Source organism: Ceratosolen solmsi, unplaced genomic scaffold, assembly GCF_000503995.2.
Source record: "Ceratosolen solmsi marchali unplaced genomic scaffold, CerSol_1.0 scaffold43, whole genome shotgun sequence".
NCBI classification, from domain to species: Eukaryota; Metazoa; Arthropoda; class Insecta; order Hymenoptera; family Agaonidae; genus Ceratosolen; species Ceratosolen solmsi.
This window is the reverse complement of record NW_011948431.1, coordinates 2,909,326-2,934,830: the sequence shown is the minus strand read 5'-3', so window position 1 is coordinate 2,934,830 and position 25,505 is coordinate 2,909,326. Positions and strand designations below refer to the sequence as shown.

General features: G+C 37.7%; 1 protein-coding gene across 1 annotated transcript in view; it reads right to left on the bottom strand.

The window, feature by feature from the left end:
- Positions 1–11,953: 11,953 nt before the first annotated feature.
- raskol (Ras GTPase-activating protein raskol) overlaps positions 11,954–25,505 on the bottom strand; it is a 113,807-nt gene continuing 100,255 nt past the window's right edge. The window contains exons 4-12 of the mRNA XM_011502046.1: positions 24,432–24,733; positions 22,647–22,933; positions 20,627–20,959; positions 20,071–20,475; positions 19,305–19,471; positions 17,976–18,546; positions 16,648–17,738; positions 15,725–15,849; positions 11,954–12,522 (exon numbers count right to left, since the gene is read on the bottom strand). Of these exons, the coding sequence (XP_011500348.1) occupies positions 12,201–12,522; positions 15,725–15,849; positions 16,648–17,738; positions 17,976–18,546; positions 19,305–19,471; positions 20,071–20,475; positions 20,627–20,959; positions 22,647–22,933; positions 24,432–24,733 (3,603 nt within the window). The 3' untranslated portion in view covers positions 11,954–12,200. The remainder of the gene's footprint in view (positions 12,523–15,724; positions 15,850–16,647; positions 17,739–17,975; positions 18,547–19,304; positions 19,472–20,070; positions 20,476–20,626; positions 20,960–22,646; positions 22,934–24,431; positions 24,734–25,505) is intronic.

The following is a 25,505-nucleotide window of genomic DNA, read 5'->3' as shown; positions in this document are numbered from 1 at the left end:
GCGAACCATCGGGGGAACGACGACGACAAGGAATAGGGATGTGCTCGCCCATCGCCTTTACTGCGCATCGCCTTTCATTTTACCTAACATTTGTCCAATATCCTAGGAATCCACGAGCCTACTACTTGGGCCATTTGCCGAAACCTTTATCGCGGCTTTTATATTCGAACACGAACTCTTTAATTGTCTAACGACATTCTCCATAAGAGTGAGCGTGCGAGTTAGAAAGAAGAGCTTAGCCACAAGAGATGATAAAATGCAGTTTATTTTATTTTTTTTTTTTACATGAAAAATATATTTTGCACAGCCGAATGAGTGTGCGATAGATTCACTTTATAAGAATATCGTTCGAGTCGATATTCGATTATCATGTATTTTGGACAAGCCTAGGTATCTCGAATTTAACGCAGAAATAAAAAATGCAATTAAAATTACGAAATTTCACGTTTACTAAAAGTAACATTTTTTCCACGAACTGGCACCACAAAGTAATTTTAAGAAAATTCTATTATAATCTTGTATTGTTTCCTTCGCATACACTTTAATTATACGTACTAACCTGATATCGATTTTTCTCTTTCTAATTATGTAGAAACTATGTTTCACATTAATTTTATTTTAATTTCATTTTAAAATGTAAGATAATACCAACTACTTTTAAAAGTAATGGTCATTTTAGAATAATTCACAATAACGCAGTTGAAGTGCATTACAAATGAACTCGGTACATTAAGAAATGCGAGAAATAAATAGAATTCATATAATATTCAGATGACAGTGGAAGCATATCAATTTCATTTCTAAAATAAGGACGATTTAATTATCATAAAAAATTTATTCAAGTCAAAGATTTCATAAGCATTACTAAAAAAGCAAACCAAAAAAAAATTCATTCTTAACCACGTATATTTTATCTCTTTTACTAATTCGTCTTAATAATCTTTGTTTACCATATATATATATATATATATATATATATATATATATGATTGATAAATCAGTCAGAGTACTTGAAATGTAAAAGAAAATTACATCGCCGTCGTGTTGAAACTTCAAAAACAATATATGTCTAGAAAATCAAAATTTTATCATTAAAATATTCGGTTGCACGCATTAATCATTTTTTAATCAGAAAGAAAAAACAGTTGAGGAAATAGAAAAACTCAAACAGCTGCGGATGAAAAAGAATGGCCAAAGCCGAATCTTCAATTCTCTCATTTTCATCAGATACTCCAATGCGCTTTTCACGCATTTCATTAATTCATCACATACGCATTCAGTGAATGCATCAGCAAGTTAGGACGTTGCCACAATTCATTTATATTATATTGACTAAGTCATAAATACCCTCGCAACGTATCCTTGCAATCGACATTCGAATTCATCGGGGAATTCGAATTACCGCATTAAGCAACTTAACATTTTCATAACCATCGCTGGAATGAAAATAATAGAAGCTTATCTAATGCTTCGACAGACATTTATCCGTTAAAAAAGAACTCACCTATATATACATACACACACACACACACACACATATATATACATATATATATATCATAGCATGTATAGCATTGCTAGACACTTGCCCGTAATTTAAAATATAACTCTTTAGCAGACAAAAACATTATTTTTGTTTGATGATTGATATAACATTCATACACAGGGCAAACCACTTCACTAAGAGAGTGAAAAACTTGTTCAGATCAGCGAACTTCCGGTCTTATTTTTAGAATAGCCAAAAAGCTCGACATGTTGATTCAGACGAAAAATTAGCTTAATCCAGCATTTTCCGCTTGCTGTCACGTATTTTGCTTTTTGAGAAAGTAAAAAATTTATTTATTAAACTAACACATCATTTTAAATTGTTCAGTATTTACCTGACAATATATATATACATATATATATGTATGTGTGTGTGTGTGTGTGTATGTGTGTGTGTGTGTGTGTGGGTGTGTGTGTGTACGTATAGAACTGGCAATTACGTATCAGAATAATAAGTAATAATAAATACCAAAACTATGGTTATACCAATAGTTCATTTCCTTCCTGCAAGACAAATAAAATCAATTTACCTGAGACAATTGAATAATTACTTTCCACTGATTTATAGATCCTACGCAATAATACTTTAGCATCAATTAAAATTTCTTACTAATTTACTGCCAAAATTTGTTAAAAATTAAAAATTCAGTCTACGAATATTGATTACGTACACTATGTACAGTAGATATTAAAAATGAATTTTTCACGAAAGTTTGGTAACTATAAGTAATTTCACTTTAAGATTTTTTTCTTTTATTTCTTCACATAATTTATCAAATTAATGTTTTCTCAATTTACCATAATGAAAATAAGATATTAATAAATTACCAACAAATAAAAAATATTATACCATTTCCTATTGCATATAATTATTTATTAGCTATCATTATAATGCAATTGTTGCTTTAAGATATAAAATATCTTGATGAAATAAAATTATGTTAATACCGCACATTAATAACAAGTTTGATATTTTTGAATAATTATATCGGTCTATTTAACCAATTTTTCATATAAAATTCAAATATTCCTATTATTCACGGTTTTATCATTCATTCCAAAGCTTTGATAGTTTAACATTTAAAACAAAAATCTATAATAAAAATAATTACACCATTATATGTATATAAAAAAATAAATGCCCATTGACATTTATATTAAAATAATATGTGCAAATAAACTTGTTGCCTTTTAGTTCATACAAGTAATAGATATATTTTTATGATAGTTTATATTGGCCATCTAAATTCACATAATTTAGCATAATAATTAAAGCATTTTTAAAATTCATATTATATAAAAATGAAATTTCATTCGACAATATAAAATTGCAAATAAATAGCAGGGAAATTGTTTAAATATAATACTTTTTTTTTTTTTTTTTTTTCGTCCATTTACAAATATATAAAACTTTTTGAAAAGAAATTGAACTAAAATAATACTGCCGAAGGAACATAACATATTTTTAGTTTATAAGATTTAGACAAAATAGCATTTATTGCAAATAAATTAATTCTACAAGTGCATTTTATTGAAAAATAAAGAAAAAAATCATAATTTCAAGATTGGATTCTCAACTTTAAAAAAATAAACGATAAAATCTGATATTCGTTTCTTAATTAATTTTATATGAATTTATGAGTTGGCATGTAATTTTCATTCCATGCTTTTATTAGCATTTATTGCATTTGTTTTTCACTTCAACGAAATATTAAATGAATATAAAAAATTAGATGAATACAAAAATGCGTTGCATAACAAAGACCTGCGTTTAATGAGTTTGTTCCCGAGGCGTAATTTACTTAATATAATTTAGAGTTCATTCAACTTTGTTTCGTTTATAAAATTTAAAATAGAATAATCTGAATTATTAAAATTGCTTTTTTTTGTTTTTAAATTTATGCAATATTAGTCATAGACATATCTTAGACAATAAAATTTGAATAAATTCATTTGTTTCAATCATTTTCATTTATATATATATATATATAGTACAGTATATTGTTAAATAAATATATATTTTTTAAAATATAATCTTTTGAATATTCAAAGGTTTAAAGTTTAAAAAACGATAAAGTAAATGTATTATTGCCAGATGAGGTCATGTACAAGTATATATACATAAATTGTGCTAAATACAAAATTCGATTTCTTTGAAAATGATAAATACGAATGATAATATTTATTTAATAAAATAAACTTATAATATATATACTTATTTAAGTATTTAACTGCCTCACTTCAATGTTACAGTGAAGAATGAACCAGAGAGTAAAGATTATGAAAATTTTTATATATAAAGCTATATAATTCGAAACTGTGCAAAATTAATATTTACATTTTTAGTATTAAACTGCTGGATAGATACATTTTTTTGTTATTGTTTAAATAAAATTAGTAAAGGACTTTCGTTTGTAAGATTTCTGCTTAAGATTGAAATTGAAATTTATTAATTTCATAAAAATTATAATACCATTGAAAGTAGATAAAAATATAAAACTACTTATATTACTACTACTTATATTATATTATGAAAATTGATGTCACTTTTTATTTCAACATAGTATGAAAATATCAATGGTAATAAGAAAGAAAAAAGTTCTATGCTCGTTACAATTATTTAAAAAACTTTTTTGTAAAATTCTCTTTGAAATTTATCTCTTTGTAATTCTCTGTAAAATTGTTCTCTTTGAAATTCTCTGTGAAATTGTACAGATGATTTCAACTACTTGCAATTCCTCTATGATATATACATATATATATATATATATATATATAAATATAATTTTCAATATTTTTTCACGAATATTATAGTATATATGATTAAAACTATAAGTTGAGGCATGAATATAAAAAATTACTTACATGTAAAATTTTTATATTTAATTCTCAGTTTAAATTCATATTTATTTGAATTCCAAGCTACGATACTGTTTATAAATAAACGTAGTGTAGACTGTTGTAATGAATTAAATTTGAATGCGTAACTTCGTTGCGAGTCGTTACAACGTTATGCATTTAAAGATAAATATAGAATTTCTAATCTGAACAATATTCTGCATACATTGGGTAAAGTGGCAAAAAACGCTATTCATATATATTATAATCAACTATTTAATAACATTAACTATTTAGTATTCGTTTATTTAAAATTGCAAATAAAGATCTGTTTGATAAATATTGTTTCCTCATATTGGAGTGATGAATAAAATATTTGAAATATGATTTACTGGAATGATATTTCACAATCACTTAGCTGGATCATATCAAGTTTTCTGATATCATCCCATAAGCCATTCGATTTTTACTATTGTGAAAGTTCTAATTTTATATAGGTTGTTGCGTATGGTGATGAGAGCTGGAAAAATCTTAAGCATAATCACCAGCAGATGCGTTTTTGAATGAAAATTGCGGAATTCAAGATAAGAGGGGATAAATAAATGGACATTCCAAAATGTAATACAAAATTTTCCATAATGACAAATGTCGTGCATACGGCTAATATAAATAATGTAAATTTTGAGTTTATATTAAAGTGGTATTTTCTTAATCAATTATATTAATTATTTGAACGTCCTAATTTATGTTGATGTGTGCGTGCGTGCGGGCGTGTTGTCGGACTTAAAATCAGTAATAATAGCACGATTCAGAGCTCCAAATATTCCAGAATAATATCTTCTATAATAATTTTCCTACAATAAGTGAGTATTATAATTCTATTATAAATGAGGTTAAATATGACAAGAACACTAGTATCAATAAAAAATTATTTATCATATCATTAAAAATTAAATAGAAATATTTTATTCTCCAAAAATTACGTAAAAATTTCTTTTACAACAATATTGTATATAATTAATAATTTGCTAATTGTATGGAAAATATAATGAACTCTTAGAAAACTATTATATATCCAAGCCGATGATAATAATGATTAAAGTAAATTTTTTAATAATGTTTATTTAAGGTTTAAGTGCAAATTATTGTATAGATTTCAATGCAATCATACGTTTATAAATGAAAATGAATGGAGGGTGAAGCATTTATTGTATCTTTGTTTGGTAATGATAAAATGATACTTTAAAGATCTCAATAAATAATGTCGTAATAAATATTTGTAAATAAATTAGCGTGCATTTACCTACGAATAATATAATAATTTTACAATAATATTGGATAATTATTTTTATACTAAATACAGATTACGAATGATTGAGTTATGGATTAAAATTTTATTATAGAATTAAGCATATAATACATTAATATAATGAGTTGATGGTACAAATTTTATGACCCAGGAATGAGAATATTTGTATAAATATACTTTATAATGTGCTGTAAGGAATATAAATTATCGATTTCCTTTGTAATATGATAATCCAATACACCTATTTACGTAGTTAATTTTTGATTATTTTATCGATAATTTATCGTAAAATAGCAGTATAAAGATAAAATCCTATTCAATCAGAAACTGAACGTTTGGAACAAAAATTGGAATAATTTAATATTTCTGTTATATCTATTTTCAATATTATTAAACAGTAAAACTCATATAATCAATTGTAAAAATTTTGTCAACTTCTAGTTTTTAAATTTATATTACCTCTTATTATTAATACATAATATATTAATATCTAATAATATATAATTATAGTAGAAACTATTAAAATAGAAAACTAATTTTTTTATGAAACAAATGTAAATAATATTTTGAATTAATTAAAAATTTCTAAAATTTTTCAATTTAAAAAATCTATTTAATTAATTAAGAGATAAAGTACATTAAAGAAAAAAAAAGAAGATACATTAAGGAATAAACTTATTTTATAAGTGTTTCTTATTCATGCAATAGCAAATAATTAATTTAAAGTAATATGGGAATGAACTTATTACTAGCCGGTATGAAGAAAAACTACATACTCTACCTTACGGTCGGTAACAACAGGGATCTGCAACATCTTCATTTATCATTGGTATTCCAATATTACTACCTATAATATGTAATATAATAAATAGTTTAGCACTAAATTCTAATAAAATTATGAAATTTCAATTGAAAGGATTGCTTGCACATTTGATTCAATACTATTGAAGTAAAGTTATGTCCGAATGATTATAATGTAAGCTCAATAAAGCTCAGAAATTATCATAAAATAACATCTCGAAATTCTATTATTATTCGTAATTTATATAATATATTTGTGTATTATATTTGAATTATCGTTTAATCACAAATATAGATAAGTTAATGGACAGAGTGTGTGAATTTACTGAAACAAAATCTTTGTCTTGTGAAGATATAAATTTGAACAAATTTATTCTAGGTGGTTTACATAGAATTAGGTGATTAAAAGAGCATACAACTGCGTCTAATCATGTTTATTTGTTTGTGTAGATTTAATGCTTCATATACGCTTAAATACAGTTTTCTATTACAGAGAAAAAAATATACAAAACCTAGGTAATGTGTACACGCTGTATATATAATTTATAAATAGATTTTTTTTTGAAAATTTTTCGGTTACAGCATCCATTTCGATAAGTGGTTAAATATATTAATCTCATGTTCAGGATATTTTCTCGAAAAAAGCAATAATCGCTTGATATTCTTGACAAAAAGTATGGAAAAAAAAAAAAAAATCTAAATAATTACAACAAAAATACCATTCCTATACAATATAATTACTCTTATAGAAAGAAAGTTTCTTCATTATTTTCAATAAACATCTCGACTCGATGACAATTCAATTGTACATATTGACGAAATAATACTTTTTCACGGGATTAGATTACATTAGAATCTTTTCCACGTCACTCCTCATTATCATTCATATCATTCGCACTTTTCCATTCGCACATCGTATATTAAGTTTAGGATGATGCATAATGTTAAATTTAATGATGATTGTGATGTAAAAACGCAACGCGTTCGCTTATAAAGGCGATCAAACAACTAATGTCATGCAGTGCGCACACACTTTTAATAATGTACTTTTCGTTCAGTGTTACGCGAGTGTAAAAAACGTATGCTTCGTTTCCTTACTACTCTCTCTCTTCTTTCATCTCTCATCTCTGTGCATTTTTGTTAAAAAGTCACCGTGTGTAAGAAGCGCATTCATTTGTCTATGTCATTATATCGTGTGCGTGTATATATATATATATATATATATATATATATATATATATATATACACATATGTATTATTAAATTCATAAAAATCCATAAGACTTTTCGACACAAAAAGTAAAGAGGAAATGACAAAATTCAATGCGATTCTTGCACACCGCGAGTCGTACTTTATTTCACGTATTTATTCATCCAAATATTTCACGAGAATATTATAAACGAAAAGAAAGAAAAAAAACGTATTTTACATAAATTCAAGCGACATTGTACAATGCAAAAATCTTTCATTTTTGTGTTCGTTTGTATATATCTTTGGTAGACACTACTAAATAAATATTATCGCTTATAAAGTACAGTTTTCCATTTCGTGGTTCCGAGACCGTTTACAAGAAGTTCGACGAAAATTCTTTCGCGCCTTTGTGCGAGTTACACTCGTCACCGTTTTAAAACAGTACGCGCACGCGTCATGTGTACAGTAAGGCGTTGCTTAATTGCGGAAAAATTAATCCGTCAGGTAACGTGCTTTCAGAGTAAAAGAAAAGTCACTCGTGCATTATGAAAAATTAATGAAACGCAAGTATGTGCGTTAAAGGTACGCCAAGCACAATATAAAAACAAACAATCGAGTCGTCGTGTCTCCTATTATCTCTTATAATTCTAAATTGCAGCGTAAACTCGTCTTCTCCGTCTCTCGATTAATTCCTACGTTTTGCAGGTGTCATGAAGATTCAGGAGAAAACGACAAAGAACCCGTTGCCTCGCAGAAAATACGTATGGTAAAAACTGTACAAAATAATTTGAACTCAATGTCGAATGTGTATAATCAATTATACCGATAATCGCATTTATTCATCATTTTTAATTTTTCATTTTTATCATCTTTTATCTATCTCTAGGTATTCCTTTTTTTTTTTTTTCGCTAATCGAACTCGATCTCTTAGCTATGTAAAAATTATTCTACACAATCAATACAGCAATGATAAATATCTCGTTTTGCCCTCAGGTTTTGCTTAATCGCTAGGTAGCCTCGAACGAGCGAGCATAAAAAATTCTTTTTTCGAGGACAAATTTTCACAGTGATCTGCCTCCTAATATACCCGTATATACTCATGCGTACATACATGTGCATACAAACATGCATGCATGCATGTACATACAAACACGGGTAGGACAATTGTAGCAATAGACGATTAGGTGGGGTAGTACTAAACCAATTGCCTTCTACTGCTAAAATTACCATATGTTGGAGGATGCTGTTGGGTATTATTGCAGGTAAATTCAATTGTTGGCTAATGAATTAGATATGCGTGGAGTCAGTAGGATTAGCAGTAAAGTGCAATTTGTGTAGGGCCGCTGGCTTATAATCCCGTTTATGAAAGCATGAAACTACGAGTACGAAGTCATTTGCGGAGGTCCATCACCGTATCGATGAAATGTACATTGTAGGAGACGAGAGGCGAAGTTTTGCATTTCTCGATCAGCCTAGGCAATACTACCTGAAGCGGATGGATGGAGATTTCGACCGGGGACACGTATCCCTTGTCAACTATTTATATTACGACAAATTAACGCAAGATCCCCGTGTTTCGATACAAAAGATTGTCACTTTGGCGAGATATCGTGTTAGAAAGAAAGGCCAGCAGACTCTTACAATGAGGATTCTGCTTCCGCGTAACTCGGATTCATCCATCCGCTCAGCGTTGAATTACTTCTTGTTGGAACTTCGGTATCTTTACTTATGAAGATGATACGCTTACGTGTCCGTGATGTGAGAAGTTCGCATTCGCAATCAAAAGTCCGTACCAAATGATTTAGGCAATATTGTTTTATCAAATCTTTGTATGCTCGTGATAACATCGCGAGTCTCCCGATGCGCTTAATTCCGCTTTATTTCGCTTAAATTGACTGCCTGTGCGACCGCGGCCACCTCCACGATATATAGAGGAGATTGAAGCGTCACTAAGACCGACTAAAAGTCGAGGAGTCGAGGATTCGCTCGTTTTGCCTTTTTAACAATATTGAATACCGAACAATAGGTTGTAAACAACTCGTAAGGTTCTAATATCAAATATATATATATATATATATATATATATATATATATAAGTAATAAGAGGGGCTGCCGTTAATCAACTCGTAAGGGCTCTAAATATCAAATACATATATACACGATATATAGAGGAGATTGAAGCGTCACTAAGACCGACTAAAAGTCGAGGAGTCGAGGATTCGCTCGTTTTGCCTTTTTAACAATATTGAATACCGAACAATAGGTTGTAAACAACTCGTAAGGTTCTAATATCAAATATATATATATATATATATATATGTATATGCATATATATATATATACATAGACAAATGAATATCTTACCGATATATTTGCTATATTTCTTGGCATTGGCATTTACATCGGTTTTCTATTTTTTTCTATTAAATTCTTCTTTTTTTTTATAATCAGCCATGTCATTCGGCATTTGTCTTTCAAAACGCCAAACACTACGAGTCAAGATATTTTCATTATCATAATAATTATTAATATTATTTTATATTATGTTATATTATATTATCATTATAATTATTATAATTATTATTGTAAATATTTTTAATAGCCAATGAGAAACAATGACGTTTATATTGAAAATCAATTTGTAATATTTGAAGTGGTGGATCGTGATGTAATGCATGATTATTAATAAAAAGTACCACTAGTTGCTACACAATAATGCGTTACCAAATACCTTTGACGTCAAAAAGAAAAAAATAAATTTGATCAAATACATAATAGAAAGACGTTAATAACAATACCAAGATAAGTCAAACATTTATCATATAATTGCGCGTTTGGTTCTTTGTTTTATTCACATTGTTCGTTGAAAAACAATTTATCCAGTGCGATCCAAATATCGTTTCTCATCAATCTACCTAAGGCGAAAAACTAAACCGGCAAACTATTCCAAAGTAAGAACCGCCGCCAAGCTAATACTTTAACATATTTCATTCTTGTTGATATCAATTTATTTTTTTTTTAATTTTTTTTTTTATAATTTTAAATTCGTCGTTATGTAAAGCTGAATTTAACGCGAATCTTTTAACGGTAAGATATTGAAATAACTTTTTCGATTTACATTATTAGCTAATGCTACCATTAATGGAGGTTATTAAATCAGTATGAATATCTTTCACAGCTCCCATCTGCTATAATAAAAAATTTACTTTAATTACAATTAACAACGATTGCTAAATAATTCAAGTAAAGTCAATAATACGACCGTCTTAAAAATTTCTTTCTATATTTTAATAATACTTTGATTTCTATTTATTTATTTATTCTTCTTTTTTTCTTTTTTTTTTTTTCTTTTTTTTTTCATTAAGAATTTTGCTGCTTAAGCAATTTAATGATAAAAGAATATTTACTTTACACATAGCTCACGGATTTTCAACAAATGTAGAGAATGCCAGTATAAAAAAAGGAAGAAAAAAAAAATCATTGTACTTGTATCAGTTCTTGGTCGATATACACTAAGCAAACTTCCTACAAACTTTAACGTTCATAACCCCAATTTCCGATCACATTCTCCGATAACGCGTTTTGAAGATCAATATATCGATGGGAACTTGTCAATAAAATTACTTGGAAGATTTTTTTTTTTGTTTTTTTTTTTGTTTGTTTTGTTTTTGTTCTGTCCTATAATAACCACAAGATTCGCTAATGCAAGTGTAAATTATTCAAGTGCTGATGAATCGTCATAAAAATAGATACGCAACTTGATGGCGAATGCTAAAGCATACAACAGGCGTATATGGTGTAAACGATTACGACTTTAATGATGCCAAATGATTTGTAGATTTTCATAAAATCTTCGATAGTAATAATTTGTCATTAAATTGCAAAGTTATTCAAAGAGGGAAAAAGCAACGCGATTCGCAAGCATCGCAATATAAACGAAAACGAAGGGATTCGTTTAATGTTTAATTGCGTTTTGTCTCAATGGCATCTTCGATTTACAGAAGAAGCTGTAATGAAAGACCGAGATGAGCACGATTATCAAGTCACGATTTATTATCAAAAGCGCCTGAATGTTGGCCGTACGGCGCGCTGGGGTGCCGCGAGTGCAAGCTAAACATTGCGTGTTAAAGAGAGAGAGAGAGAGAGAGAGAGAGAGAGAGAGAGAGAGAGAGAGAGAGATTGAGAGATAGAATGATAGTGAGAGTTAGATATAGAGAGTTTGAGTTAGAGTGAGCGAATTAGAGTGTGAGAGAGAGAGAGAAAGAGAGAACGGGATTTTGGACGATCGTTTCGACCCATAGCCATAGATCTCTCGTCAAGAGAACGCGCGCATAGACAGAGAGGTAAACCTATGAAGCGAGACTTGGTCGTGCGGCACACCGTTCAGATAAATAATAAAGCGCAGTCGTGATCGCTTAATATCTAACCAGGGAGCTCGTTGTCCGTCGTCGGCGACGGTGACGGCGACGGCCATCTCTAGAGATTCTAAGGCTACGTAACGGCTGCCCGGGGGCTCTAGCATGATGAGCTCTTGAGCTCGGCGATGTCCGCGATGTTCTGAAGCAGCGCCGTGGTCGCCTGGGTATCGGCCACGGGCCCGTTGTTGTTGGCGGCGCTGCCGTTGCTCGACTTGGTGCCGTTGTTACTTGCGTGATAGCGCTCCCTCAGGGTGCTTAATGCGGACAACAGTCTTGTATTGGACGACATGAGGCGCGAGTTGGCCGCGTCGAGAGCCGCTATCTGCTGCTCCTGCGCGTCTATCACGCGCTGCTTGTACGACAGCGCGGCCGACATCTTCTGCTGCTCGCGACGCAGCTCCTCCTCCACGGATATTAACCTGCAATGTCAGAGTGACGTTAGCTCGGACTCACCCTGGCTCAACGGCCTCGCCGTTGATCTATTTCAGCCGCTCCACACACGCAATGGGCCAAACACTCGAGCATCAACACTCTACAGTTTACGCGGCGCCCAGCCTAACAAGTACAATCGTAACCCCTCCATCACCTTCTTGCCACTCCTCTTAACTCATCCATACGTCCGTTCAAGTGGCCTCTTGGTGTAACTTTGCCAATCTCGCGATCGATTTCGCGCGCCTCCAATAGTCTGGTCAAAAGTCGTGTTTGTAGTGTCAATAGCGCGCATCGGTACTTGGAGGATGATAATTATTCGAGGAAAAGTGCTTGAGATATCGGCATTTAATCGATCGACTAATTATGTTTGAATTAGACTTTTTATTTACCGAGTCGCTTGATGTTGGCATTGGAAGTGCGCGACACGACTGTTGCTAATACAATTCGACGGTCGGCGATTAACTTCAAAGTTACACCAATTTTCAATGATCCAATCAACGTAAAAGGCCATTTGAATATTCGAATGGCCATAGAATAGATAATTTTTACGTTTTCTTTACATGTTAAGCTGAGCAAATACGCATGATAAAGTGGGAAGTATGAAATGTAAGAATAATTAAGCAGCAGTACTACAAACACACACACGCACACGCACATATATATATATATATACGGTAAATAAGAAACAATAAATATTTTTAATATGGAACATTATTTTTATTCTTGTTGCTTATGATTATCGTTCTATTTGTTGTCGTTCTTCTTGTTGTTGTTGTTATTATTATTATTATTATTATTATTATTATTATTATTATTATTATTATTACACATATACATATTCATATGTGTATGAATGTTTGTAAGAAAAATGTAAGTATTGCAAAAACTATTTAATGCAATAGGAAAATGATGTTTCGAAACGCCCGAAGCATCATTATATATTATTTTAAATGTTTGAGCAACGAATTAAAAATGTATTTGAATAATCACGATTTTCATTGTGAATAAAAGCCATTATTAATTTCTCGTCTATGTAATTATCCAAAAGATAAATACTTTGAATATTGCAGAAGCAATGTTCCATATTTTGTTGTTTTTACTAAAAGCATATATGTAATTAAGAGAAAAGAAAAAGAGTAGCTACATATGAAACGCCTTCAGCTTCGTCGTATTTAAATTTAAAAACTTGTTTCTACACGTATAATACGTACTATTTTAAAATTATATATCTTACATATAAATTGTATTTAACAAATTTGATGCTTTGTAAAGCGTTCGTGTTTATATGTTATTCTACTCTAACGGATAAGAAAAAAGAAACGTATATAAAAGTGGTTAGTATTTAGTAACTCGTTTAAAAATAAAAATGAGAAAAAAAGAAATCACAAGGTGCAGAATTTTGTGAAATAACTTATAAGAAATTACATGTTGCACGCAGGGTAATGAAAAGGAAAAAAAGAAAACTGAAATTAGAGGAGCAATGAGTGTAAGGTATACAGAAAGTATTGTTGCTGCTGTGTAATGTCAACTACTTGATTGAATAAAATATATGATCCAATGTATCATGTTAATGTACGTGTATATTCTTGCATATGTTTGCATTACGAATTTTATTTGAAGTATTTAAGAATGAAATTAACAAACTGCAATTACTGATAAGAAAAGTCATCGTGTCTACATTTATTTAAATACAATATTTTGTGGAGAACAGTAGAGGAAGCAATTCGTGTGTAGGATACACTTATGCTGTGTATATGCGCGTGTGTATATATATATATATATATATATATATATATATATATATATTTATATATCAATACACGCGTGCACGCGTGCGCAAGTACACATGCATGTATAAATACGCGTCTTTGGAAATAAACTTGTTACCGTTAATATGATAGTATAGAATAAAACTAATCAAGACAACAAGTGTCGGTATAATTATAAAAATTAAAATGCTGAACACGTGACATAATATAAACATGTATAAAATGTTAAAAGCTTAGAAATATGATTTAACTCTTACACCAAGATCCAGATCAAGCCAGAGTATGCCACAAATGCAGCGGAGAGAATGCAAGGAAAACAGAGTCGATTAAAATATAGATTAAATACAGATTTGGCAAATAATAGAAGTTACATGTACATTGCAAACCGATTACAAAACATTTTCTTTTATATTTTATTCAGGTAATTATTAATACTCGATAGTTGAATGAACGCGTGTGATAATGATTGAGCATTCCAAGCGTTGATGTACTTGATTGTCACGGATGACAATAGATTGCGAAACTTTACGGTCAAGCATTAAAATATGCAGCGATTTACTTTCATTTCAGGTGCTATAACAATCCCTTACGTTATCATCTACAATCCTCTACACATTTTTATTTTTTTTATGACTTCGGTAATATATGAGGAAATTAAATGAGAAATCCACGCTCTTAGCTGGATTACTGGATTTTTTTAATTATTAAAACGGATGTCGGTAGCGCCATTTAATATAATTTAAAGAAAGATTAAGTAAAATACCTGAAAGTGACTAACTATATTTATTATCATGAAATAATTGCAGCTTATATATATATATATATATATATATATATATATATATATATAGGACAGAATGTGTATATGCGTGCTTATGCACATACGCAATGCGCAAACATTTGTATATATATATATATATATATATATATATATATGCTTCACTGATGGACGAAATTTTTTGATAATTGGCATTTAATTTGAATAATTCAGGTCGAGTTAAATATGAAGAATCGTAAGAAGATGACGGAATGCGCGCTTAGGTAATTAAATTAAGCAGCAGTGAATATACACGAATGTGTATATATACTGAGGCAGGTTAGTTATAAGAGACAAGGATACGAGTTAAAAAGAGTATTACGTCTAGTTGGACGTTAGATACGAGCGTGAAATTAGCTAAATTGCCAAACTTGCGTTCTCGCAAAAGGAAATTTGAGTGATAATCGGTAATTAGCGACCTCAGCCGGCCGAATAAAATTGCGGAATTTCTCGTTGGTCTTTACAAGAGGAAGAGAGTAAATCCTCGGAAAGCTGACTATTGTTATAGAACGAGATGGTGGACACAGCAAGTGGGAAGCGACGTGTCCTGTGAGCTTGAGAAAGGCGCGTTGGGTGATGTCTGCGGTCATTAAAGATTAGTACCTGGAGATAATGCTCTTCATTTTGGTGTCCGGGCCGATGCCCTCGGTATCGGCGTCTTCGGCGGCGCCCAGCCGGGCGCGCAGTCGATCGACGCTGCTCTGCAGCCTCTCGATTTCCACTTCGTACTACAAAATGCGAATAGAGCCAGAGGTTTTGTTAGTTACACGAGCTGACGGGAGGGACGTGGTGAGAGGTAGGACGAATGATACGTTGCCAGCGCGTTAAAACAGTGTTATTGACATTGTTAATGAAGAATTGGATTATCGTTTGGTCGTTGTGTAAGAGGAAGGATGACTCGCTGCATTAATCATTAATTGACCGGCGGTTCGCGACGTCCGACGAAACGTGGAATTTGTAAATTACTTCTGTGGCACGACGGTGCTCTAACTGATAATGCGAATCCGCGAGGCTCGTTGGTGAGCGGAGCCAGCCACCTCCAGTGTCCAGAACCAATAATAAATGAGCAAGTGTGTGCGTGCGCGCCCGTGTATGTGTATGCGTATGCGTATGTGTATGCGTATGTGTATGTGTACAGGGGCGGGTAAATAATCATATCCTCGACAAAAGCTTACTTAACACTGTCTTGTTCATAATGCTTGGGGAGAGTATGGGGGATGGAGATTTATTAATAAGCTCGATAATCCTCCGGTAATTCTCAAAGCAGCGGACAGTGGCTTTATGGCGGCGCGCACAACGAGGCTTAAGGGACATCCGATGGAAAATTTTACATCGTCGGTGGTTGACGAAGGTTGTGCGAAGGATGCGCCCTTGGATGTTCGACTCCCCCCACCACCTCCCTCCCTCACTCGCTCGCTCGCTCCCACCCTCCCGTTCTTCCCACCCTTCCCGCCCATCCCGCCAAACCGACTCATCGTCTTTAAGGATCAAGTAAAAATGCTGTTAGCGCCCACCGTGCCAATCACCTGATCGATGCTCCGGTGGCTCCTGGACTTGCTCCTCCTGGTGGCGCAGCTCTCTTCCTCGCTCGTGTCGGAGAGGTCCCTGGTGGAGTCGAGCGAGAGCCGCCTCCTGAGTTTCGTGCAGCAGACGGTGCTCTGGCTCTGCTCGTTGCTGGCAGGCCGAACGGAGACGTTGGTTTGCCGCCACTGGTGCGGCTGGGCCCCGTTCCTCTGTAGGTTGCGGGCGTTCTGCTGGAGGGGCGGCGAGGGGCTGAGGTCGACACCACGAACGGCCTCGACGCCTCCGTTACTGCCCTCGCGCTCGTCGGAGCTCGTGCTGCCTCGTCTCCCGTTGCGCCCATGATGATTCGACTCCATGTGATAGACGGGATTGGCGAAGGCCAGGGGCCCTCCACCGAGAATGTGAACGTTCGCGTTACCACTGCTCAGCTCCACGGGGCTCGAACTCTGGCTATAGGCCGCGAAGCTCTGGTATCCCGAGGAGGCGACGTTACTTAGCTGGGAGATCGATATTTGCGAGCCCTTCTGTGACTTGGACTCGGAGACTTCGTCGTCGGCGTAGCGCAGCAGGTCCGAGAGCTCGTCGAGATTACCGTTGGCCAATTGGCCACCACCTCCGTTATTCACCGTGCTCCCCTTGATGCTGTGGTAGCTATTGTTGTTCGGCTGATGATTTATCGATAGGGTGATGTTTGAGCCCGTATGACTATTGGCGTTTATCGTCGTCTTGCTCACGTTGTTGTAGGCGTTTTGCTGGTGAGTCTGATTGGCGTTCTCCTCCTTGTGGCAATGGTTCCTGCTCGCCGATCTCGTCACATTGTAATTATTGTGATTGTAATTGTCGTCGCATCTGTCGTGAATTTCGAGATTCTGGAGCCTGGTGATGTTGTGCCGATGCTGAAGTATAGTGCCGTTGTTGGGCTGAGTGCCGGTGATATTGTAATTTGAGTCTTTGAGATTGCTGTGGCTCTCGGATCTTGTGGGGCTAGTGGGGTGACTGGCCGTTTGGCAGTGATTGACATTGGCCAGGCTAGCACTGGCGGTGAGACGATATCCCGGCCCACTACGATTATTCGTAAAGGCAGTGGATCGTTGTTGCTGTTGGTGTTGGTGTTGCTGCTGTTGTTGCTGTTGCTGCTGTTGTTGTTGTTGTTGTTGTTGTTGTTGTTGTTGTTGTTGTTGTTGTTGATGATGCTGGTGTTGCAACTGATGCTGTTGTTGTTGCTGGTGCTGGTGCTGGTGCTGCTGTTGCTGTTGCTGTTGGTGTTGCTGTTGTTGTTGTTGCTGCTGCTGCTGCTGCTGCTGCTGCTGTTGCTGTTGGTGATGGAGATGATGATGCTGCTGTTGGCGGACTATGGGTGTAGGCGATCTAGAGACGAAAGCGGGCGGCTCTAGAGGATACTCGTCCGAGTTTATCTGCAGCTGAAGTTTGCCGTTGGTCGGTAGATAGGCGTTACGGGGTAAAGTGGCGGCCCTTATAACGTTGGGGCTGCGGTTGCCGTTGTTAGCGTTGTGCCCCAGTGTGTTGCTCTGGAGTATCTCGGCGCTGTCGCCGATCGTGCCGTTCAGAGTGCTGTGATTACTGCTGAGGGTGGAGGTGCCGGATATTGAGAGATTGGTGTTACTGTTGGCGATCGTCGGATCATTATAGCGAAATATATTGTTCTGGAGATTGGGATAGCGAAGCGTCGAGGGCACGGGGCTGGGACCCGGCTGATCGAGAGCGTGGGAGATCCTCTCCAGGATATCGGGCAGACGAGATGCTGGGGCGGTCGGTGAATTCGAGGGGGCTGCTGCGACACTCTCGCGTAGCAACGCATGAAGAAGCGATAACTGCTTCCCGAGGTCAATGTAACCGTCGAATTCCAGAGATATACTCGGCGTCTCCTTTGTCACGGAACTCTGAAAATATCCAGATTTTTTTTTAAAAAAAAAGATGATACGTAAGAGCAATTTAAGGCGAAGATCGATCAGCGGTCATTGATAATTAAATAGAAGCTTCGAGGCTCTTTGATTAATGAATGATCTGCCTTAAAAATTGCACGCGCAAGGATGTAATGTTAATGAATAAATAGTAATGGCTGTTGGGAACTTTGTTGACGTTTTAGCTCTGGAAAGTCCCCGTTAAACGTTGGGTATGATGGATGAAAATTTTGTAAATATTAAAAATACTTTAAAAGATACCTGATAACATTAATATATTTCATATATTTTTATGACCATTTAATAGGATTAATTAAATTAACTCAGTAAGCCTGAATAATATTCGTATTAGCAGTATTCATGGCTGTATGTGCATTTTTAATTTGCCAATGTCAAATTATTCGCCCTATTTAATTGACAATGATTTGCCTATTGGAAACCACCAACCGCTTATGCAAATACATACAATTTCAAATAAAGTGCAAATATATCGTCCGGATTTATCTAATTCTTCTTGAAACTCTGTTCTTTTAACTCCTTTAATCCCTCGACTATGTAATAAGAAGCAAGACGTTGTAAATATTTTATAAAATAAATATGAATTTTATATTTTATGGATCAGGATATATTATACAGGAAATTCTTGAATACGCCATGTGAAATTCTTAATCGAAATATGAAAGAAATGTGTAAACAACTCCGACGTAAATTTCATGTACGACTATAATAATACTCACGCTTATTAATTGTAAAAAGGTCTTCATTGACGGTGCTTCGCGCTCCAACACGTCGTTCATAAATTCCATAAAATTCTCCTTCCCTTGGAATCGCGTGAAATTCGCGAGAGTCTGCAGAGTCTTCGCCACCAGCGTCAAATTTCTTGCTGCCTTCTCATTTGGATACTCTAACAACATAACAACGAGCACAAATTTATTAAGTACATCTCCCTTTGATCATCAACAATATCGACGAATAATAATTAACAACTTTACCCAGTCGAGTACTGATACTTTATCAACATTACATTATTATTTAACTATCTGGCCACGTATTACTCATTACTGGCACTTATTGGAATTGCCGACATTTGCCGAAGCAAGAATTTTACTCAGGTATAAAGGTAAGAATCGTCCAATGGCGTTCGCCGATTCCTTACATTTCATTGTAATACAGAAAAAGAGAAAGTAAGGAGATAGTGGTGGAGGTGGGGGGAGGCAGGCCTCGTGACTTTAGTAAGCATCGATTAATTACGTGATTATCGTGTGCGAGATAAATGACGGCTGTGCAGCGTAAAAGCGAACGCACTCTAACGCGTACGTTTACCATTAATCGATGGAATGGCTAGGATCTCATGGTGAAACTGATGGTAGACCGGGGAACGGTCGAGATGGAGGACTGAATGGATAAGATGCATGGATGGTTGGGCGGATGTGGATAGGTGGTGGTGGTTGTGGTGGTGGTGGTGGTGGTGGTGTTTGGCGGAGGGGGGGGGGCGTCACTCACCGTGCGTAATGTTGAATAGCGAGGGGCTGAGTATCGCGGGGCAGAGGAACCTGAGGAATATCGAGGCGGATATGAGATTGTCGGCCATGTCCTCCCTGCCCATCTCGGCGAGCCTCTCTCTGAATATACGGAAGCACTCCCTCAGCTCGGCCGGGAAGTGCGAGTGGCTGGCGAGGATGCGGCTCCAGGCGAGCTCCACGGCCGCCCGGAGATTTTGCTGTTGCTTGTGGAGCGCTGCGACGGAGGCGACTTTCAGGGGATCGACCTCGCAGTCACCGCCCTCGACGGCGCCGCGTACCACCGGGCCGAGGGTCTCTTGAAGGTAGCGGTCGCCCGTGAGCTTGAGGTAGGCCTCCATCGCCTTCGTAGCGAGGCTATTGCCACGGAACGTCAGCCTCTCGTCGTCTGTCGCATCAAAAAGATTGGTCATTGTATTTTATCGGCGATAAATCGGCGATAATTCGGCAATTTTTTCAGCAATATTTTCAGCGATACGTGACACGAGGACTCGTTCGCACAAATATTAATTTGCCGCACGACTGTGAAAAAGTCTCACCAATTCGATGTATGTCCATCATGACGAGATCGGCGAGGAATTGTGGCGCCCTCTTCTCCCTCTGCATGACGGCGACGAGAGCCGTGGCGATGTCCTCCTTGGCCTTCACGCCGATCACCGGTTCCAGCTTCTCGCAGAGGGACGCGTAGTCGGTCTTTAGGTAGTCCAGGAACTCGTGGTAGACCTGGACGGGCAGTATGTCGACCGACTGGAAGCGGCACTTGACCCGCAGAGCCGGTGGGTCCTTGAGCGGGCCCTTGTCCCCGACCACGGAGTACCATTTTTCCGTTAGGTAGCGTGACGTCACGTTGTGCACGGGTATATTCACCGAACCTGAGATACGATACGAGACCGTTGCTTTATCACAGTCACCCCTCTCTCTTCTCCACAAAGCCGCTCAAAGTCCATAGAGACTCGGGCTTTCCTGGCCCTCGCTTCAATTATTCACTAGGAAGGGAAATTTTGCACGGGTATGGATTTTGTGGGTTACTCGTTGATAAATAATTTAATTATCATTCATTACCGTTAATTACCGTCTAACGATGTGCACGCTGGTGCTTTAAAACAACGTGTGATCGTCATAATTTACGCTTGAAAAAAAGTTTTATAATCTTTGTAAGGGCCTAAAAAAGTTTAAAAAAGGATAAAAGTCATCTGCGGTTAATGCGCGTTTTTTTTTTTTGTTTTGTTTTTCGTTTGCATTGCAATTACATCGATATTTAAGGGTTTCGATATTACGCTGTTATAAAACGTCCGGGTAGGTCAATGAAATTCGACATAACAAGCCGAGAATCCTCGCCCGGCAGAGTTTTCTTCCGCAGTATAATAAGTCCTAGATAAGTGTGCGTTTTCGGCCTCGATATATCTTCCTCTCCATTCGTAACGCTATTTTGTAGAGTGTGCACTAGATTGTACAAATTTCCGGCTAAAAATTCACGCGTGGATATATGAAAAGAGGGATGGATGATATTTGTCGATTTGCGTAGCGTGGGAATCGAGAGATCGCGATTTTTCATTCGAATCGAGTAATATGAATGAAAGTCGGAGGCTTTCGAATCGCGCGGCTAATCGTATTACCGTGTAATATCATTGGAAGCTGCTTCGAGTTATTATCGTAAAATAAATATCCGTCTCCGTTAATCAGTGGGGCTTGATTGCAAATGCGATGTTTTGCGAGGTAAGACACGAGCTAATAATGATCGTCCTCGGTGAAGTGTTAGAATACGTCGATCGTCGGAGCGGAGATTTCGTAATGTATTGCGTGTAGCGCGCCGAACTTTCGCTTCGTTCTTCGCTTTAAACGGATTTTGAATTTAGCCAGACGCGCACACAGTCGGGCATAATTTATCGGTGACGGGCACGATACATCGCCTATATTCAAACCATCGCATCTCCTCCTTGCCACCACTAACCTCGACTCATTGTGCGACTATGGAGCATTTCCCCTCCTCCTTCTTATTTACTTCCGAAATTTGTTCGCAAGTGCGCTCGCGTCGGATAATAATCCCAAGCGCTTTTCAAAAATCGTCCGGTCCACGGCAATAAATCCATGCCCAAGTCAATCCTGGCAGCTACACTCACGCTACTTTAATACAGTTTTGTTAAAAGAATCGAGCGACAAAGCGGAACATTTGGGTGCTTTAAACTTTGGGCTTGACTTGACCGAGGAGGAGCGACTCGAATGCACGGGGATATGGACATACAATAGGCGAGGACGCCCGGAGGCGCCCCCCATCCTGCTGTAAATATCGTGGATTTCCACGTATCGAGGCGAGCTCGGTCAAGACGGGAAGCCGCCAAGTGTTTCGCTGCCACGCGCCGAGAAGTTGGCGACGGTGCCGTTGAGCGGGGCAGTTCGGTTGTGGAAGTGGGGGGGTGTGTGGCGGAAGGTGGGGATTGGGATGAAGGAGGGGGGGGGTACATTACTCATTCTCTCACTCACTCAATCGTTCAATCACTCGTCACACGCACGCGCACATTTCACGTATTACGATGGGGGGGGGGGAGGAGGGTCCCTTACCGATCAGCACGTTCTTGTCTCGCTTCTTCTTACGGTCGGCCTCACGGTAAAGGTTCACCTGGATGGTATTGACGGCTGGCAGGTGATGGAAGTCGAAGCGCTCACCCCAGAAGCAAAGGTCGGCTTTGAGCTTGGCGGTGGTCCGCGCGTAGAGGGTCGAGTCCAGGCAGACCTCGCAGAAGTAGCGTTTCTTCGCGGGTACACCCTTAGCCTCCAGTAGCCAGATCTGCAGGGAATTGTCGGTGCGACGCGTCTGCTCGGCTTCCGGCTGCACGGACTTGCGCAGACTGAGGACACAATTGTTTGAATTCGTTAGAGTCTACTCCATCGTCCCGGCTTCGGTCCGCCGTTTTTACCCCAAGCTTCCATTACTCCACATGAAATGGTACTTTCACCATGAATGGCCGGCGCAATAATCGTCATTGTTCGCGCGTAAAATGAAATCGGAGATCTTGTTGAAATTGAAAGGGGGAGAGAGAGATAGAGAGAGAGCGAGATAAAGAGAGAGAGAGAGAGAGAGAGAGAGAGATGATGATGATGATGATGATGATGGCTTGTAAATACGCGTTGTAAGCCGTGAGCTTTTAACACACACGGCTGGGCCGTTACGTGCAATAACACGGCCGAGCTTATGAAATGCCAATCGACGAGAATCCGTAATTTTATTCTCTCTCTTACTTTGCATGGCTGCATCGACGGGGAAGAGCTGGAGGAGGGATAGGCGCGGCCTTTGCTGAGCTGCGACGAAACGCAACGACGAGCAGCTCGAGAGTAGTGCTTAACAAATACCGCGTTCACGTACCGTAAATAAAGGCTGACGTCTGCCAAAGACCAAAGACCGGGACACTACCGTCTCTTTGCCTCGGGAGCACGAACCTCCGAGATTCGTCGCTCGTTCATTATTTATGGTAAGTGTAGCGCCGGCCTGTCCACGCCAATTTAACGCTGCAGAGCATTTTACGGCTATGCTTAAGGTAGCAGCGGCACAAAACTCAACAACGGAGTCGAACAACCGAACATATTAAAAATACATGAGAAGAGCAGCGGTGGTAGCCGTCAATCGTCCCTTCACAGTCACCGGATAATAATTTTTCCTCCGACACGTTCTGTAGCGTCCAGCCGACGAAATCAAACGTATCTTCACCGAATAAAAGATAGTGGAAGAAAAAATAATGAGCGAGCGAGCGAGAGAGAGAGAGAGAGAGAGAGAGAGAGAGAGAGAGACGAATAATCTCTTATATTTGATGCCGATAGTCTGAAAAGAGCTAGTCACTCAAGAATGTAATATGCATTATTGGCCTCCGCGCGTTAAGGAAAACAACAACAACGACAACAACAAAAAACAACAAAAAAATATAAACGAAATAAAGAAACAATAATAAAAAGAAAAAAACGAAACAAAAAAAAAAAAAAGCCGCGATAGCCGGCCGCGTGTGAGATATAAAAGCTTATTGTCAAGCGCCTCTATCCTTTCGTATGTACGCGCATTATCCATTCTCTATTTATCGAAGCGAGAAGGAGGCAAATAAATAAATAGACGCCCGATCCCGAGGCGGCAGATTACCGTCTCATGTACACGCGCGCGCTCACCAAAAGAAACGCACTGACTTGCAACATCCGAGGTTTGACAAGGCCGATGAACCGGCGCCTCGAACTCTCGACTCGGGACAGTTTCCTAATAACCCCTCACCACCCCGGTAAAACACGATGATCGTTTACCTGGAGTCGAGAGTCCAGTTCTCGCAAGCTGGCGACGCAAGCTCGCGCATAGCACGGCCTACTCACCTGTGCAGCCACTGATCCCTCTCGTGAGCGGTCCTGCAGCTGAAGTACTTGGGGCCGCCGTTGCTGGGCGTCACCTGGAAGCAGTGCGGCCTACCGAGGAGGCTCGGGTGAAGCGGCGTGACCGCGGCCAGGTCCATCGAGGTCACCGCCTGGCCGCAGAGGAGCGACTCGTGGGAGCGGCAGCCCCGGAGTCCGGCGCCACCGCCGATGCCGACGCCGCGCTGCTTTTGGCGCTCGAGCTTCGTCACGCTCTTGGTCCTCTTCAATGGATTCGATCGAAACGATCGCTTCGAGAAGAAGTTCTGCAAACAGCACGAGGAGATATTGTGAACGTGAGTCAGCGCTACGATTGTCGAATTCGCATCCGAACAAGCTCCACCATCCTCGTCATCAGCGACGATCGCGAAGCGAGGAGGCGAGAGCTCCGGGCGCATCGGCGAACGGATTGCCTCGGCGCGCCAAGCGAGCCGCGCGAATCGCGGATATTTCGGGATAAGAACGGCGATATTTGGCTCGCACTATTATTTGGCACAGATTCGCTCGTAGTCGCTTGCGACAAGCCAGCCGTTAAACGCTGAATCGAGGTGGGAATAATAGTAACTTCGTCTCTGTTTAATCCCGCATTAACGATCTTACTTTGCTCCTCGAGCTCACGCACGGACAAACACGTGACAAACACAATGATAGAAAACTCGTGTCTCTGAGTTAAGTCGAGCGCTCGTTGAACGTGCGAGCGCTCCCAGTCTCTAAATACCAGTGGCATACTTCCACTCGAGAGAGTTAAACGACCCGATGACAAAGGTCGTATCCCCTCCCTCTCGCCCTCTTACCTCATCCGCCGAGGAGGCTCGTCGTTATTGCGTGAATCGATCCACCAGCATCCCTAATGCGCGATACCAGCCTCCTCCTTTCGTCGATAATCCACCTCTCGATGGCGCTCAACGGCTACTACTATCGTCGATTATTGTCCACTTGGTGAAGCTTCGCGGCTCACGGACTTCCGCGATTACATCGGCACTTCCGATCGTTTAAACTCTCTTAACGCCGGGAACCGGGGGGGGGGGGGGGGGGGGG